Source organism: Schistocerca nitens, chromosome 8 (assembly GCF_023898315.1).
Source record: "Schistocerca nitens isolate TAMUIC-IGC-003100 chromosome 8, iqSchNite1.1, whole genome shotgun sequence".
NCBI classification, from domain to species: Eukaryota; Metazoa; Arthropoda; class Insecta; order Orthoptera; family Acrididae; genus Schistocerca; species Schistocerca nitens.
This window is the reverse complement of record NC_064621.1, coordinates 244,940,142-244,958,980: the sequence shown is the minus strand read 5'-3', so window position 1 is coordinate 244,958,980 and position 18,839 is coordinate 244,940,142. Positions and strand designations below refer to the sequence as shown.

Here is an 18,839-nt window from a genome sequence, read left to right as displayed (position 1 = left end):
ATTCGGGCCGAGAGTGGAAACATTTCCGAAACGGCTAAGTTTGCTAACTGTTCGAGGGCCACCGTGGTTGAAGTATATCATGCACCCAAAATGGCGCTATCTGAATCCGGCGCTGTGGCAACTGCAGAGTGCCACTGGCCGTGGATGACGGGCGTGAACAACGGCTACAGAGATGTGTAAGAGCGAACAACTGGCCGGCCATATGAACCAACAAGCTACTAACATTGCCTCTAAAATGATTGTTCAGTCGACATTGCTCCATATGGACCTCCACCGCAGGCGCCTGGTTCGTGCACAAACGCTGACTGCCTTCCAATGGCGACGAAGGCTGGAATTTGCACGCCATTATCACAGCTGGACGTCCTCTGAAAGCGACAGGTAACCTTTCCTTATGAACCACGTTTTATGTTCCATCGATCAGATGGCCGCTGGCGTGTACGGCGTGAAACGTCTGAAAGCTAATACCCTGCAACAATCCTTAGAAGAATCGAGGCCAGAGGAGGGTGCTTTATGGCCTGGGAAATGTTTTCATTGCATTTCCTAGGTTATCGCGTCATTCTGAAAGGCACAATGGCTCAAAAAAAGTAGCCATCTATGCTTGGGCACCAAACATGCAGTCTGTTTTTCTTCGGACGATGGTATCTACGAGTTGTACAATGTACCGTTCATACATTTCGCAGTACTCGTGCGTGGTTCGAGGAGCTCCAGAATGAGTTTACCGTATTTTCTTGGATTTAAACCCAATGGAGAATCTTTGGGCACCTCGATCTGGCTGTTGCTCCACGGATCTTCAACCGAGAAACCTAGCCCAGCTGACCACGGCGTTGGAGTCGGCATGGCTCCACATCCCTGTCGGTGCCTCGCAGAACCTCACTGACTGTTCCTGTACGTCTCACAGGTGTCCACGCTGTAGTAGGTGGTTATTTAGGGTTTTTCCAGGTGATCACGTTAATATAAGTGGACAGAGTATTACCTTAGACTAAAAGAGATTCTGGTCAACTCAGAAAAGAGCGGTACACAACGGTGCACCAAAAATAAGCCTTCTTTACGCCATTATCAACAGATACGGGACATGAAAATAATTTCCATGGCATCAACATCAGGTAGTAGTGCCTCTCTGGCTGCTGTGGACCGTACCGTTACGGATCCAGTTGACAGCAACCAATAACTAGTAAAGTACTAACAGTTCCACAATAAATCTAGCATATTAATTTCAGTCACAGTGCAGACTTTAATTTTTTAATAAATACAGTAATTTATTGGCCACTATATGTCAAAAGACGCGCAAAAGCCATCTACATCTACGTGATTACTCTGCTATTCACAATAAAGTACCTGGCAGAGGGTTCAATGAACCACCTTCAAACTGTCTCTCTACCGTTCAACTCTTCAACGGCGCGCGGGAAAAACGAGCACTTAAATTTTTCTGTGTCAGCCCTGATTTCTCTTATTTTATCGCGATGATCATTTCTCCCTATGTAAGTGGGTGCCAACAGAATGTTTTCGCAATCGGAGGAGAACACTGGTGATTGAAATTTCATGAGAAGATCCCGTAGCAATGGAAAACGACTTTGCTTTAATGATTGCCACTCCGATTCACGTATCATGTCTGTGGCACGATTTCCCGCATTTCACGATAGTACAAAACGAGCCGCCCTTCTTTGAACTTTTTCCATGTCATACCTCAGTCCCACCCGATGCGGATCCCACACCGCACAGGAATACTCCAGAATAGGGCGGACAAGCGTGGTGTAAGCAGTCTCTTTAGTAGGCCTGTTGCACCTTCTAAGTGTTCTGCCAATGAATTGAAGTCTTTGGTTTGCTCTACCCACAACATAATCTACGTCATCGTTCCTATTTAGGTTATTTGTAATTGTAATCCCACAGTATTTAGTTGAATTTACAGCCTTCAGAGTTGTGTGACTTATTGCGTAACCGAAATTTAGCGGATTTGTTTTAATACTCATGTGAATAACTTCACACTTTTCTTTATTCAGGGTCAAATGCCAGTTTTCGCACCATACAGACAGATTATCTAAATAATTTTGCAATCTGTTTTGGTCATCTGATGACTTTACAAGACGGTAAATGACAATATCTTCTGCAAACAATCTAATAGGCCTATTCAGATTGTCTCCTATGTCGTTAATATAGATCAGAAACAATAGAGGGCCTGTAACACTTCCTTGGGGAACGCCGGACGTTACTTCTGTTTTACTCGATGACTTCCCGTCTATTACTATGATCTGTGACCTTTCTGACAGGAAATCACGAATCCAGTCGCACAACTGAAGCGATATTCCATAGGCACGCAGTTTGGTTGGAAGATGCTTGTGAGGAACGGTGTCGAAAGCCTTCTGGAAATCTAAAAATACGAAATCCATTTGACATCCCCTGTCATTAGCTCTCATTACTTCATGAGTATGAAGAGCTAGTTGTGTTTCACAAGAACGATGTTTTCTGAATCCGTGCTGACTATGTCAAAAATGTTCAAATGTGGGTGAATTCCTATGGGACCAAACTAGTGAGGTCATCGGTCCTGAACACTACTTAAACTAACTTAAGCTAACTTATGACAAGGACATCACATACATCCATGCCCGAGAGAGGACCCGAACCTCCGACTGGAGTGGCCGCCCGATTCGTGACATGGCACCTCTAATCGCGCGTCGACTGTGTGTCAATAAATCGTTTTCTTCGAGGTAATTCATAATGTTCGAACACAGTATATGTTCCAAAACCCTACTGAAAATCAACGTTGGTGATTTGGGCCTGTAATTCAGCGGATTACTCCTATTTCCCTTTTTTGGTATTGGTGTGACTTGAGCAATTTTCCAACCTTTAGGTACGGAACTTTCTGCGAGCGAAGGGTTGCATATAATTGCTAAATATGCAGCTATTGTATCAGCATATAAACGAATGCAGGGAGTATTGCGTTTTCAGTAGGGAGGCAGTAACAGCAGAATGAGTTGGTCAGGAGAGCTCACTGATTTGAAATGTGGTCTCGTCACCGGATGTCTGCTGAGTAACAAATTCATCGAGGATATTTCAAACGTTCTGAAGCTGCCCAAGTCGACTGCTGGAGAGGTAACTGTGAAGTGGAAACGCGAACGAACAACCACAGCTAAACCAATAGCAGACAGGGATGAGGTGTTGACGGATAGGGACTGTCGAGCTTTGCGAAGTTTGTAGAAACGGCATAAAAGGAACCAAAGGAATCAATCGCCAGCACAATGACTGCCCACAGGGAGTTAAAGAATGGGGTACAATAGTCGAACAGCTCTTCATAAACCACACGTTTCTGTAGTGAGCGCTAAGCGAAGCTTGAGTTGATGAAACAGTGACGTCGCTGGACAGTGGATGTCTGGATGAATGACACTATACCTTCTGGCAATCAGATGGGAGGGTCCAGGTTTGGCGAATACCTGGAGAAATTTGCCTGTCGCCATGGGCAAATAGTGAATTGTGGAGGAGATGGTGTTACGATATGGGGGAGGAGGGGTGGGTGGTTCGGGGCTGCATTTGAACACATTTTACAGCGTTGTGTGCTGCGTGTGGTAGATGACCAGCTCGCAGACGATGATTGATTGTACTAGCATGACAGTGCATCTTTTTACAAAGCAGCATCTGTGATACAATGGATTGTGGACAATAACATTCCTGAAATGGACTACCCTATACAGAGTCCCGACCTGAACCCAACTGAACGCCTCTGGATGAGTAGAACGACGTCTTGCTTTCAGAACTCGGCGTCCAACATCACCACCCGCTCTGGTTTCGGATGATGAAGAACGGGATGCTGTTCCTCCAAAAAATGGTTCAAATGGCTCTGAGCACTATGGGACTTAACATCTGAGGTCATCAGTCCCTTAGAACTTAGAACTACTTAAACCTAACTAACCTAAGAACATCACCCACATCCATGCCCGAGGCAGGATTCGAACCTGCGACCGTAGCAATCGCGCGGTTCCGGACTGCAGCGCCTACAACCGCTCGGCCATCGCGGCCGGCTGCTGTTCCTCCACGGACATTCAGACACTTCATTGAAAGTGTCCCTAGTACAGTAAAAACAGTAATAAAGATGAAGGGTGGATACATTTCATATTAATTGGTGTCCAGATATTTTTAATCAGATAGTGTACAAGAAATGTTCGGTATGCAAGGGAACTTTGTAGGTAAAGCATTAGTCGAGAGTTAGGTACGATGTTCTCGTGTAATGGCATGAAGGCAGAAGCTGGCTTACCTGCACTATGCGATCGCCCATGCTAACAAGACTGCGAACCAAGCGCGTCGACAGATGCACGTCGAGGCGGGGCCAGTCGTCCCTGGGCCCATTCAGTATAGGTTCGCTGTCCGTAGCTGCCATTGTCACAGGTATCTAGGTGGCTGGTTTCTCTGTAACAACACATACATGACCAACTAATGCATTAGCAGTACCGAATATGGACAACCATCATCCGTACAATGACAGGACAACGAAAATTTGTGCCAGACCCGGATTTCCCGCTTGTCGAGAGCGGTCGCTTTAACATTTGGCTACGCGAGCACGGCTCGCAGCCGGATCCAAACTTCTGTACAGGGTGGTCCACTGGTCGTGACCGGGCCAAATATCTCACGAAATGAGCGTCAAACGAAAAAACTACAAACAACGAAATTTGGCTAGCTTGAAGGGGGAAACTAGATGGCGCTATGGTTCGCCCGCTAGATGGCGCTGCCATAGGTCAAACGGATATCAACTGTTTTTTTTTTAAATAGGAACCTCCATTTTTTATTACAGATTCGTGTAGTACGTAAAGAAATATGAATGTTTAAGTTGGACCACTTTTTTCGCTTTGTGATAGACGTCGCTGTAATAGTCACAAATATATGGCTCACAATTTTAGACGAACAGCTGGTAGCAGGTAAGTTTTTTAAATTAAAATACAAAACGCAGGTACGTTTGAACATTTTATTTCTGTTGTTCCAATGTGATACATGCACCTTTGTGAACTTATCATTTCTGAGAACGCATGCTGTTACAGCGTGATTACCTGTAAATACAACATTAATGCAATAAATGCTCAAAACGATGTCCGTCAACCTCAGTGCATTTGGCAATATGTTTAACGACATTCCTCCCAACAGCGAGTAGTTCGCCTTCCGTAATGTTCGCACATGCATTGACAATGAACCTGACGCATGTTGTCAGGCGTTGTCGGTGGATCACGATAGCAAATATCCTTCAACTTTCCCCACAGAAAGAAATTCGGGGACGTCAGATCCGGTGAACGTGCGGGCCATGGTATGCTGCTTCGACGACCAATCCACCTGTCATGAAGTATGCTATTCAATATCGCTTCAACCGCACTCGAGCTATGTGACGGACGTCCATCATGTTGGAAGTACATCGCCATTCTGTCATGCAGAGAAACATCTTGTAGTAACATCGGTAGAACATTACGTAGGAAATCAGCATACATTGCACCATTTAGATTGCCATCGATAAAATGGGGGGCCAATTATCCTTCCTCCCATAATGCCGCACCATACATTAACCCGCCAAGGTCGCTGATGTTCCACTTGTCGCAGTCATCGTGGATTTTCCGTTGCCCAAAAGCGCATATTATCCCGGTTTACGTTACCGATGTTGGTGAATGTCGCTTTGTCGCTAAATAGAAATCTGTCATCGTCCCGTAATTTCTCTTTTGCCCGTTGGCAGAACTGTACACGACGTTCAAAGTCGTCGCCATGCAATTCCTGGTCATAGAAATATGGTACGGGTGCAATCGATGTTGATGTAGCATTCTAAACACCGACGTTTTTGAGATTCCCGATTCTCGCGAAATTTGTCTGCTACTGATGTGCGGATTAGCCGAGACAGCAGCTAAAACAGCTACTTGGGCATCATCATTTGTTGCAGGTCGTGGTTGACGTTTCACATGTGGCTGAACACTTCCTGTTTCCTTAAATAACGTACGTATCCAGCGAACGGTCCGGACACTTGGATGATATCGTCCAGGATACCGAGCAGCATACATAGCACACGCCCGTTGGGCATTTTGATCACAATAGCCATACATCAACACGATATCGACCTTTTCCGCAATTGGTAAACTGTCTATTTCAACACGGGTAATGTATCACGAAGCAAATACCGTCCGCACCGGCGGAATGTCACGTGATACCACGTACTTATACGTTTGTGACTATTACAGCGTCATCTGTCACAAAGCGAAAAAAGTGGTCCAACTAAAACATTCATATTTCTTTACCTACTACACGAATATGTAAAAAAATGGGGCTTCCTATAAAAAAAAACGCATTTGATATCCGTTTGACCTCTAGCGGGCCAACCATAGCGCCATCTGGTTTCCCCCTTCAAGCTTGACGAGTTTCGTTCTTTGTAGTTTTTTCGTTTGATGCTTATTTCGTGAGATATTTGGCCCGGTCACTATCAACGGACCACCCTGTATATTGGCAACCTTGTGTCTACTACCTACACTACCTGATCAAAAGAATCCGGACACCTGGCTGAAAATGACTTGCCGGCCGTGGTGGCCAAGCGGTTAAAGACGCTACAGTCTGGAACCGCGCGGCCGATACGGTCGCAGGTTCGAATCCTGCCTCGGGCATGGATGTGTGTGATGTCCTTAGGTTAGTTAGGTTTAAGTAGTTCTAAGTTCTAGGGGACTGATGACCTTAGAAGTTAAGTCCCATAGTGCTCAGAGCCATTTTGAAAATGACTCACAATTTCGTAGAGCCCTCCACCGGTAATGCTGGAATTCAATATGGTGATGGGCCACCCTTAGCCTTGAAGACAGCTCTCGCAGTCATACGTTCAATCAGGTGCTGGAAGAGTTCTTGGGGAATGGCAGCCCATTCTTCACGGAGTGCTGCACTGAGGAGAGGTGTCGAGGGTATCGATGGTGGTCGGTGAGGCCTGGCACGAAGTCGGCGTTCCAAAACATCCCAAAGGTGGTCTATAGGATTCAGGTCAGGACTCTGTGCAGGCCAGTCCATTACAGGGATGTTATTGTCGTGTAACCAATTCGCCACATGCCGTGCATTATGAACAGGTGCTCGACCGTGTTGAAGGATGCAATCGCCAACCCCGAATTGCTCTTCGACAGTGGGAAGCAAGAAGGTGCTTAAAACATCAATGTAGGCCTGTGCTGTGATAGTGCCACGCAAAACAAGGGCTGCACGCCACCTCCACGAAAAACACGACCACATCATAACACCACTGCCTCCGAATTTTACTGTTTGCACTACACACGCCAGTAGATGACGTTCACCGGGCATTTGCCATACCCACACCCTGCCGTCGGATCACCACATTGTGTATCGTGATTCGTTACTCCACACAACGTTTTTCTACTGTTCAATCGTCCAATGTTTACGCTCCTTACACCAAGCGAGGCGTGGATCCTGATACAGTTTGGAATTCCTGTGTGATGGTCTGGATAGATGTCTGCCTATTACTCATTACGACCCTCTCCAACTGTCGGCGGTCTCTGTCAGTCAACAGACGAAGTCGGTCTGTACGCTTTTGTGGCGTACGTGTCCCTTCTCGTTTCCACTTCACTATCACATCGTAAATAGTGGACCTAGGAATGTTTAGGAGTGTGTACAGACGTATGACAAGTGACACTAAATCACCTGACCACTTCGAAGTCAGGGAGTTCCGCGGAGCGCCCAATTCTGCTCTCTCACGATGTCTAATGACTACTGAGGTCGCTGATGTGGAATACCTGACAGTAGGTGGCAGCATAATGCTCCTAATATGGAAATCGTATGTTTTTGGGGGTGTCCGGATACTTTTGATCACACAGTGTACACTCATACATCCATTCTGTATATTCCCGCACAGGATAGACTCAAGTAAAAATCACTCGCCCAGTGTCGGTGGATAAAGACGATATAGCAGTTCTTATGTTATTTCTAATTATGATGTAAAGTTCCTTCGTACATGCCTGTATGTCCGAAGGAAATCTGCATTGTAATTCGGGCTAACACAGACACTGTTATATCGTACATACATGTACACTCCTCAGAGTGCCTTTCAGGGAGAGGAGCGAGTGACAAAAGCTGTGCATTTGGAAAGATGTCAGCAGTTCATATCCATTGAAGAATGTAAATCACCGCTTTCTGTCGCGATCATAATGCAGGGGTACTTATGTCAAGAGGCGGACGCTTACGGCATCGTTTGTTTCATAGAGCTTGCGGTGCTTTGCCGTTAGAGCGAAGCCGCGTTACCGTGCTGTTACACAACGATGCCCCGTCGCTGCAGCTAAGTGCTTTATAGCCATCATATTCAGCTCCAATAAGTTGTTCTTAGATCGGTTGAGAAGACGTTAGTGGGAGGATGACATAATGTGGTGTGAGATACTGATGACAGATGGTTCATTCGGTGCGTGTATCGTGAGAAAGACCGCTTAAATTGTTGTCCTCCTCCAAATGGTTCAAATGGCTCTGAGCACTATGGGACTTCTGACGTCATCAGTCCCCTAGAACTGAGAACTACTTAAACCTAACTAACCTAAGGACATCACACACATCCATGCCCGAGGCAGGATTCGAACCTGCGGCCGTAGCGGTCACGCGGTTCCAGACTGTAGCGCCTAGAACCGCTCGGCCATCCCAGCCGGCTGTCCTCCTCCGCGATTGGCTGCTGATTTCGTAAGTAGCGGGCCAAAACCATAAACTTCTGTTATTAATATTAGAAACAAATCTGAACAGTGAATTTACTTGCATTTCATATAAAAGCATTTCTCAGTGGCAGGCGATCATTTCATTATTTCAAAACTATTAATTAACAGCAAAATAATAAACAATTGCTAAACGAAAGGCAGACGAAACACTTCAGAGACCTACGGATCGCTCCTAACTTGGATGGCGGGCGAAGTCGTTCGGCTGTAAGATCAGAGCTAGTTCAGCAGTCTCGGAGGACAGACATGTTGTCTGCCTTGGTCAGTATCGGTTAATGACTTAATTAGCAATCTGTTTATTTGGACAAGTAACCAAGAACAGTTAGATAGCAATAACGCTAATACGCAGTTCATGGTTCAAATGGTTCTGAGCACTATGGGACTTAACATCTGTGGTCATCAGTCCCCTAGAACTTAGAACTACTTAAACCTAACTAACCTAAGGACATCACACACATCCATGCCCGAGGCAGGATTCGAACCTGCGACCGTAATAGTCGCGCGGTTCCGGACTGAGCGCCTAGAACCGCTAGACCACCGCGGCCGGCATACGCAGTTCATAATCTTGTTTATTTTCTATGCAAGTATGAAGAATGGTAATTATTTGTGATTCATGAAGTAGTCTATAATTGTGAAGTTTCTCGTAGTCTGCTAATAAAAAGCAAGTGGCATCTCATTTAAACGAACAAGTTCCAAATTTAATTATTTGTACAATATCAGTTCCTCGTTAATACTTTATAACAGGCTCAAGATAATGGATTCACCACCTATGTGGTGTCTTCTGCGCAGGGGATAATAACTGTAGAAGACTACAGGTTGGTGAATTATTATTTAGAACTTACGCATTCGACTCAGGGCGGTGGAAGCAATTCTCCACCTTGTGTGTACTTCAATCTTAGTGCAAACGAGATCAGTGACACGTTGTCTGTGGTATGAAAGAATGAAATTTGCGGGGCAAGGGATTTATCACACACACATAAATCGCTCTCGTTATCTCCCATTCTCACTTGACGTACATATAATCCCTTGTGGGGACATCTTTGAAGTCTAAGTGTTTTGGAATTATGAAGCTATATTTAACCAGGGAGAACTGTGAACTGTAACCGACCAGTGAACTATGTAAGGATTGTCATACGTGTGGATTGTAAATGACCAGAGAACTGCATGGGAAATGTGATAAGTAGGCTTTCTCCTGCGTTTGAAATACTTTTGAATTTTAGTTTAACTATAATAACTGATGCCACAAAATCAAATTTTTTATTACCGTCGAAGTAGTATCGGTACAAAACTGAAATACGACGTGCTGAAGCACCAGATTATGTAGCGGCTAAACAGAATGAAGTGACTGACTGGAATGACGATAGCAGAGAAAATGACTCTGATGTCAACACTACCAATGAGCCAAAAGACGAGTTATGTACGTTAAGTCACGGTACAGAATCAGCTAACGCTTTGGCAAGTCAGGGTGATCAGAAAATAAGGTCTACGCTAAAATTAATTTTGAAAGCACAGAAAGTAGCAAAAGAAGAAAATAATTAAGAAAAGCACAGAAGAAAATAGATAAGGGGTTAAAAGAAGTTAGTGTAGGAATAGCTCAACTCAATTCTAAGTTCAATGTTTTGGAACAAAAGGTTATAAATCTTGAAGCTAAACTGAGGGATGGTGCAAGAAAATAGATTGTGAAACAAAAGAAGGAGATAAAAAATTAGAAGTTAGTAAATCAGAAATAAATCAAAAGACTGACCACGAAATCAGAAACTTAAATAATGATTTGCAGGACCAAATTGGGCTAGTACAAATAAGTGTTAATGAATCAGTAATGTAAGATAAGAGCAAAGCAAAACTGTCAAAACATGTAAGGATAAACACAAGATACTGTGGAGTAATTTACAGAGTATCAAAAACACCCATACCTTAGTCATAGTATTTCACATGGTAGAATCCTCTTGTAAAGGCAACACAAGTGCGATTTATAGTAATTGGGAGAAATAGATCAAAAAGTGCTTCTTGAGATGAAAGACAAAATAGAAAATGAAGTTAAAGAAAAAGTCGAAATTTGGTGTGAACAAGAAAGAAAGGTACTGTCCATGTAAGTGACGTTGCACATCATTCAAATGCGTATAAATTCTATCATTTCTCTAGTAAGGGAGTACACCAAGTAGCCTTCATTAGACAGTTCTAGGGCATCATTCCTGAAAATATAACGGAACAACAAAAAATCAAATTCGTGGCTAGCGGATTCGAAGCAGATGTAGTTTCATGGGTAAAGAAAGTCATCAACACATGTAAAACATATTTTAAGTTCGTACAAGTGTTCTTGAATCAATACTGGTCTTGTAGCACACAAAACAGATAGAGTGTTGAAGTATTTGTAAACAGAAGGTTTGATGGTGGAAAAATCATACCACAAATGGATAGGATTAAGGTACAAGAAGGTCCTGTACCAAAGTTCAATGGCATCAAGATATCAACAAACATAGACCTGAAAGCCAACTTCCGTCAGAATCCGCTATCAAAAAATAATCAGCGGTAAACCGCACTCGTCTACGGGAGAAAAAGCTGTCAGTTCAGTTCTAAGAAGCATCATATGGGGGTAGAGTACGTGGCTGAATTTGAAAAAGTTGTGAATGAAGTTCCTCATTCTACCACAGAAATACCACCGCAACAATTATTCAATGACATCAAAAAGTATTATGATTATTAAACTTCAGGGGGCAATAACGTTCTTTGTATTGTTTAGTCATTGACGTTTACCAGATGCCCAAGTTAACTGACAGAATACTTCATTTTCTTTTCCTGCTGTTAGTTCTTCCTCTTCTTTCATTCAGAACTGTACCTATCTTCCCTAACATTCTTCACTATGAAGATTAAAATGAGAAAATTTCCTGACTGACTGCGACAACAAACAAACAAGCTATGAGAAAAACAAAGTAGTCCAGCAGAATAAACTTCTTCATAGCACAGTTGAAAGACAGACATTTGACGGAGTATATGAGGACAGGCCAGAAATACGAAGGATAGGATTATATATACACCAGCAAGAGAATGAAATATATAGTTACAATGAATGCACTTAACGTAAAACAAGGTATATAGTGACAATTTTTGTACATTTGCAACAACGATAAACATAATTTTATGTTTGTAAACATTTTGAGAATAGGAAAGCAAGACGAGGGCTATTATATATAACAAAGATGAAATAACGCGTAAAAATAAGGCTAAGGCTGCAGAAGAAGAGGACGATGCTAAACCAGGTAAGTTAATATGACAAAATACATTAGAAGAAATTCTGGTGGTAAAAATAATGGAAAAAAAACTAAATGTGGTGTTGAGATGATGTACAGGTTGTGTCAAAACAGGTACATTGTGACTCTTTAGTAGGAATTGAAAGAATGATGTGGTTTCCGCTGTAATGAATTATGTTAAACTGATTGTGTAGTACTAGTTAAGTTAAAGAGGTTCATAGTTGATGGAGAGTTATGATTATTAGGCTACAAAAAAGTCGGACAATTATTTACATAAGAGAGAAAGGAGGAGCCTGGTTACTAGGCGACAAGAAAGTCGCCCAATCGTTTGTGAGGAGTGGGGGAGGAAAGGCAAAATGCGACGTGTAAGTCGGCCATTAGGCAGTATTTATGGGAGATGTGGTATACGCCAATTATGTTATGAAGTACACATTGCCGACATAAGACAACACTGACATGGAAAGATCATAAAAGACAAACGTAGTAAATAAGGTTTAAATAGAAGACCACATAATATATAGACAATAATGACCCATCCTGGTTTTAAATATGCAAGGCATATGGAATAAAGGTGAAGCTAAGAATAAGGTAATTAGCCCTTACATATTACAAAGTCACAAATGCTCGTGTATGAAAGTCAGTAGAAAATACACAGTTCCAATAGTATGGTTTATAGCAACAACGACACTCAAATACAAAAGGAATGGTACATCATTCTGTAGAATGAAGCAACGATTTGGTAAATGAGCGTTTGCGCATTATGCTTGAAGCAAGATTTTAAAAAGTTTTCTCGTTGTATTTATGAATCGCAATTGTAAGCCTCCATATGTAAGATTGAAAGTGCATAGCATAAGATGCCGGGTAGCGGCATGAGTCATTAGCGAAGCAGGTCAGTGTTAACAGATGGCATGAGCAAGCACCGAGTTCTTAATAATGCGAAGGACAATGCCCCAGCTGTACGTAAACAGTGGATACAGCTGTGATCAAAACTAAAACAACGATAAATCACTCTCGTGGTAGGATGTAAACGGTGGCATTGTTTATAAACAGCCAAAATCAAAACAAAAGATTACATATTATGTATTTATGTTGTAACAGTGTATGAAAATATGTTAGTTCAAAATTTCTTTAAGTTTACTAGGAACTAATTTAAGGCATTTTGAATTGCTACATGGAATTATGCCGGAGCTGTTTGTCAATTTGACGGAGACAAGAGCAAAAGTAAAGGTCCTTAGCAGAACAAGTGAAAGCTTTGACTTTAATGAAGGTCTAAAGCAAGGGGACACTTTCCTATTCAATATAGCCCTGCATAGTATAGTAAAATCAACAAAATAGGCACCAGATCGCTGATGACATTGCTATAGTAGGAAGAAATACCAATACCCTCCTAGAAACATACCGGGCAATGGAAATAGAAGCCTTAAAAATTGGCCTCATAGTAATTGAAAACAAAACAAAATATATGGTAATGTCACAATCTGAGGCCAGAAGTACTCATAAAAACCTAAACAATGGGAAATGCTTCACTGGAGTGTCCTCTTTTAAGTACTTGGGAGCCCAAATAACAAATGACAACAGTATTGGAAAGGCTATAAGGGAAAGAATACAAGCAGGAAACAGGGCTTATTTTGCAAATATGCAGCTTTTCAAAAATAGCCTTGTTACAAGAAAAACTAAACTGCTAATATATAATTCCCTAGTCCGCCCAGTTATCACATACGGCTCAGAGATATGGACGTTGTCAGAACACGATAAAAATGCACTAAGAAGCATGAGCGGAAAATACTACGCAAAATCTATGGGCCAATAAGGGAGGAAGAATGCTGGAGAATATGCTACAATGCCGAATTACAAGAGTTAATACAAGGTAAGGACATAGTAAAATTTGTGTAATGACAGCGAATACAATGGCTAGGACACTTGGAGAGAATGGCAGAGGATAGAATTCCAAAGAAAATGATGAAAGGTATGATCCATTCAGTTAGGCGAAAAGGGAGACCTAGAAGAAGATGCATCGACGAGGTAACAATGGATGTCACCAATCTACATCTACATCTACATTTATACTCCGCAAGCCACCCAACGGTGTGTGGCGGAGGGCACTTTACGTGCCACTGTCATTACCTCCCTTTCCTGTTCCAGTCGCGTATGGTTCGCGGGAAGAACGACTGTCTGAAAGCCTCCGTGCGCGCTCTAATCTCTCTAATTTTACATTCGTGATCTCCTCGGGAGGTATAAGTAAGGGGAAGCAATATATTCGATACCTCATCCAGAAACGCACCCTCTCGAAACCTGGACAGCAAGCTACACCGCGATGCAGAGCGCCTCTCTTGCAGAGTCTGCCACTTGAGTTTATTAAACATCTCCGTAACGCTATCACGGTTACCAAATAACCCTGTGACGAAACGCGCCGCTCTTCTTTGGATCTTCTCTATCTCCTCCGTCAACCCGATCTGGTACGGATCCCACACTGATGAGCAATACTCAAGTATAGGTCGAACGAGTGTTTTGTAAGCCACCTCCTTTGTTGATGGACTACATTTTCTAAGCACTCTCCCAATGAATCTCAACCTGGTACCCGCCTTACCAACAATTAATTTTATATGATCATTCCACTTCAAATCGTTCCGCACGCATACTCCCAGATATTTTACAGAAGTAACTGCTACCAGTGTTTGTTCCGCTATCATATAATCATACAATAAAGGATCCTTCTTTCTATATATTCGCAATACATTACATTTGTCTATGTTAAGGGACAGTTGCCACTCCCTGCACCAAGTGCCTATATGCTGCAGATCTTCCCGCATTTCGCTGCAATTTTCTAATGCTGCAACTTCTCTGTATACTACAGCATCATCCGCGAAAAGACGCATGGAACTTCCGACACTATCTACTAGGTCATTTATATATATTGTGAAAAGCAATGGTCCCATAACACTCCCCTGTGGCACGCCAGAGGTTACTTTAACGTCTGTAGACGTCTCTCCATTGATAACAACATGCTGTGTTCTGTTTGCTAAAAACTCTTCAATCCAGCCACACAGCTGGTCTGATATTCCGTAGGCTCTTACTTTGTTTATGGGAGTTCGGGGTGTGGAAAAGAGCAGCAAATAACCGAGAAGTGTGGAGGAAGATTGTTGAAGAAGTCAAGTCTCACCAAGGGCTGTAGCGCTACTGAAGAAGAAGTACGCCAATTTGGAGATGGGAGAATGGACTGACAGTTGTTGAACTCGATGCCATCTGGGAAAGTCTGAAATTTCACATTTCAAGACCACATTGTGGACAACAAAATCATCGGTATGGGTTGCTGTTGTGGGCTGCTTGGGTATGTTCTGGTAAAAGGTGTGAGTGTAATGATCTTCTACCACCACATACGTGTGAAATGTATAGGTGTTGTGTTTGTTTTATTTGTAATCATGTGAAGCGGATGTCTTTATGACACACATACAAATATAAATTAGTGCAGAACGACATTGTGTCGACATAATAGTGAGGAAAAGTGTTAAGTATAAAGAATGGCTTGATGAAAGCACCTGATGATGCAAATGTTTCATCTTATTGAAAGCACACCAGTGTGCCGATAGTAGCTGAACAGCGGTGTAACTTATTATGACAAACAGTTGGTCAATTTAAAGAACGGCAATGCGCCAAAGGTGAATAGCAACATAAAACCTTCATTAAATATTTTGTTGAATCGGGGAAGGCAATGCACCAGTAGTAGTGGTATAGCAATAGACTTCTGAAGAGAATTATTTTATTAAATTTAATGTGCCGATAAGAGCTTAGCAGCAGTATAAAAGCTTGTGATTGAAACCTGGCTAGGACATAATGAACTGCTATAGAATTGTCTAGCAGAAATAAAGCAGTAGATTTTAAGTTAACAAAAGATTACCAACAACATAGAGGTGCAGAATGATCCTACTTTCAAAATCTTTACTGTTAAAATAATAATTTAATTAATATAGAAAATGTAACTATAAGTTAATGATTTTGTCTGAACGCATTATTGTGGCCAAGATAGACACGAAGACCACGCCTGCTACAAAAGTACAAGTTTATATGCCAACTAGCTCTGCAGATGACGAAGAAATTGAAGAAATGTATGATGAAATAAAAGAAATTATTCAGATAGTGAAGGGAGACGAAAATTTAATAGTCATGGGTGACTGGAATTCGGTAGTAGGAAAAGGAAGAGAAGGAAACGTAGTAGGTGAATATGGATTGGGGGAGAGAAATGAAAGAGGAAGCCGCCTGGTAGAATATTGTGCAGATCATAACTTAATCATAGCTAACACTTGGTTCAAGAATCATGAAAGAAGGTTGTATACATGGAAGAACCCTGGAGATACTAAAAGGTATCAGATAGATTATATAATGGTAAGACCGAGATTTAGGAACCAGGTATAAAATTGTAAGACATTTCCAGGGGCAGATGTGGACTCTGACCACAATCTATTGGTTATGAACTGTAGATTAAAACTGAAGAAACTGCAAAAAGGTGGGAATTTAAGGAGATGGGACCTGGAAAAACTTACTAAACCAGAGGTTGTACAGAGTTTCAGGGAGAGCATAAGGGAACAAATGGCAGGAATGGGGGAAAGAAATACATTAGAAGAAGAATGGTTAGCTTTGAGGGATGAAGTAGTGAAGGCAGCAGAGGATCAAGTAGGTAAAAAGACGAGGGCTAGTAGAAATCCTTGGGTAACAGGAGAAATATTGAATTTAATTGATGAAAGGAAAAAATATAAAAACGCAGTAAATGAAGCAGGCAAAAAGGAATACAAACGTCTCAAAAATTAGATCGACAGGAAGTGCAAAATGGCTAAGCAGGGATGGCTAGAGGACAAATGTAAGGATGTAGAGGCTTATCTCACTAGGGGTAGGATAGATGCTGCCTACAGGAAGATTAAAGAGACCTTTGGAGAAAAGAGAGCCACTTGTATGAATATCAAGAGCTCAGATGGAAACCCAGTTCTAAGCAAAGAAGGGAAAGCAGAAAGGTGGAAGGCGTATATAGAAGGTCTATACAAGGGCGATGTACTTGAGGACAATATTATGGAAATGGAAGGATGTAGATGAAGATGAAATGGGAGATATGATACTGCGCGAAGAGTTCGACAGAGCACTGAAAGACCTGAGTCGAAACAAGGCCCCCGGAGTAGACAACATTCCATTAGAACTACTGACGGCCTTGGGAGAGCCAGTCCTGACAAAACTCTACCATCTGGTGAGCAAGATGTATGAGACAGGCGAAATACTCTCAGACTTCAAGAAGAGTATAATAATTCCAATCCCAAAGAAAGCAGGTGTTGACAGATGTGAAAATTACCGAACTATCAGTTTAATAAGTCACGGCTGCAAAATACTAACTCGGATTCTTTACAGACGAATGGAAAAACTAGTAGAAGCCGACCTTGGGGAAGATCAGTTTGGATTCCGTAGAAATATTGGAACACGGGAGGCAATACTGACCATACGGCTTATCTTAGAAGCTAGATTAAGGAAAGGCAAACCTACGTTTCTAGCATTTGTAGACTTAGAGAAAGCTTTTGACAATGTTGACTGGAATACTCTTTTTCAAATTCTGAAGGTGGCAGGGGTAAAATATAGGGAGCGAAAGGCTATTTACAATTTGTATAGAAACCAAATGGCAGTTATAAGAGTTGAGGGGCATGAAAGGGAAGCAGTGGTTGGGAAGAGAGTGAGGCAGGGTTGTAGCCTATCCCCGATGTTATTCAATCTGTATATTGAGCAAGCAGTGAAGGAAACAAAAGAAAAATTCGGTGTAGGTATTAAAATCCATGGAGAAGAAATAAAAACATTGAGGTTCGCCGATGGCATTGTAATTCTGTCAGAGACAGCAAAGGACTCGGAAGAGCAGTTGAACGGAATGGATGGTGTCTTGAAGGTAGAATATAAGATGAACATCAACAAAAGCAAAACGAGGATCATGGAATGTAGGCGAATTAAGTCGGGTGATGTTGAGGGTATTAGATTAGGAAATGAGACACTTAAAGTAGTAAAGGAGTTTTGCTATTTGGGGAGCAAAATAACTGATGATGGTCGAAGTAGAGAGGATATAAAATGTAGACTGGCAATGGGAAGGAAAGCGTTTCTGAAGAATACAAATTTGTTAACATCGAGTATTGATTTAAGTGTTAGGAAGTCGTTTCTGAAAGTATTTGTATGGAGTGCAGCCATGTATGGAAGTGAAACATGGACGATAAATAGTTTGGACAAAAAGAGAATAGAAGCTTTCGAAATGTGGTGCTACAGAAGAATGCTGAAGATTAGATGGGTAGATCACATAACTAATGAGGAGGTGTTGAATAGGATTGGGGAGAAGTTTGTGGCACAACTTGACTAGAAGAAGGGATCGGTTGGTAGGACATGTTCTGAGGCATCAAGGGATCACCAATTTAGTACTGGAGGGCAGCGTGGGGGGTAAAAATCGTAGAGGGAGACCAAGAGATGAATACACCAAGCAGATTCAGAAGGATATAGGTTGCAGTAGGTACTGGGAGATGAAGAAGCTTGCACAGGATAGAGTAGCATGGAGAGCTGCATCAAACCAGTCTCAGGACTGAAGACCACAACAACAACAACAACAACAGTTTTTCTAATCACAAAATTAAGTACATGATTCATTAATAATCTGAGAAGGAAAAAATATAAAGCGGACTCAAGTTCTGGAATACAATAACGAATCGCATATATGTATAGTGGAATGGTGTGGCTCTGAAGAGGTAGCTGAAGAATTTATAAAAAAATATGAGTAAAAGTTTATTTCCAAAATTTTTTGTGAGAACATCCAAATTTTAGGAAATCTCTGAATGAAGGGGATGTGTAGGATTTCTGTCTTTACAGCCACCATATTCTGCTACAAGAAGTAGTTCTTCGA

General features: G+C 42.1%; 1 protein-coding gene across 2 annotated transcripts in view; it reads right to left on the bottom strand.

Moving 5' to 3' along the window:
* LOC126198879 (probable 4-coumarate--CoA ligase 1) overlaps window positions 1–18,839 on the bottom strand; it is a 143,361-nt gene that overhangs the window by 83,695 nt on the left and 40,827 nt on the right. For both annotated transcript variants that reach the window (XM_049935483.1, XM_049935485.1), the window contains exon 2: window positions 4,244–4,395. In XM_049935483.1, coding sequence (XP_049791440.1) covers window positions 4,244–4,366 — 123 coding nt within the window. In that variant the 5' untranslated portion in view covers window positions 4,367–4,395. The remainder of the gene's footprint in view (window positions 1–4,243; window positions 4,396–18,839) is intronic.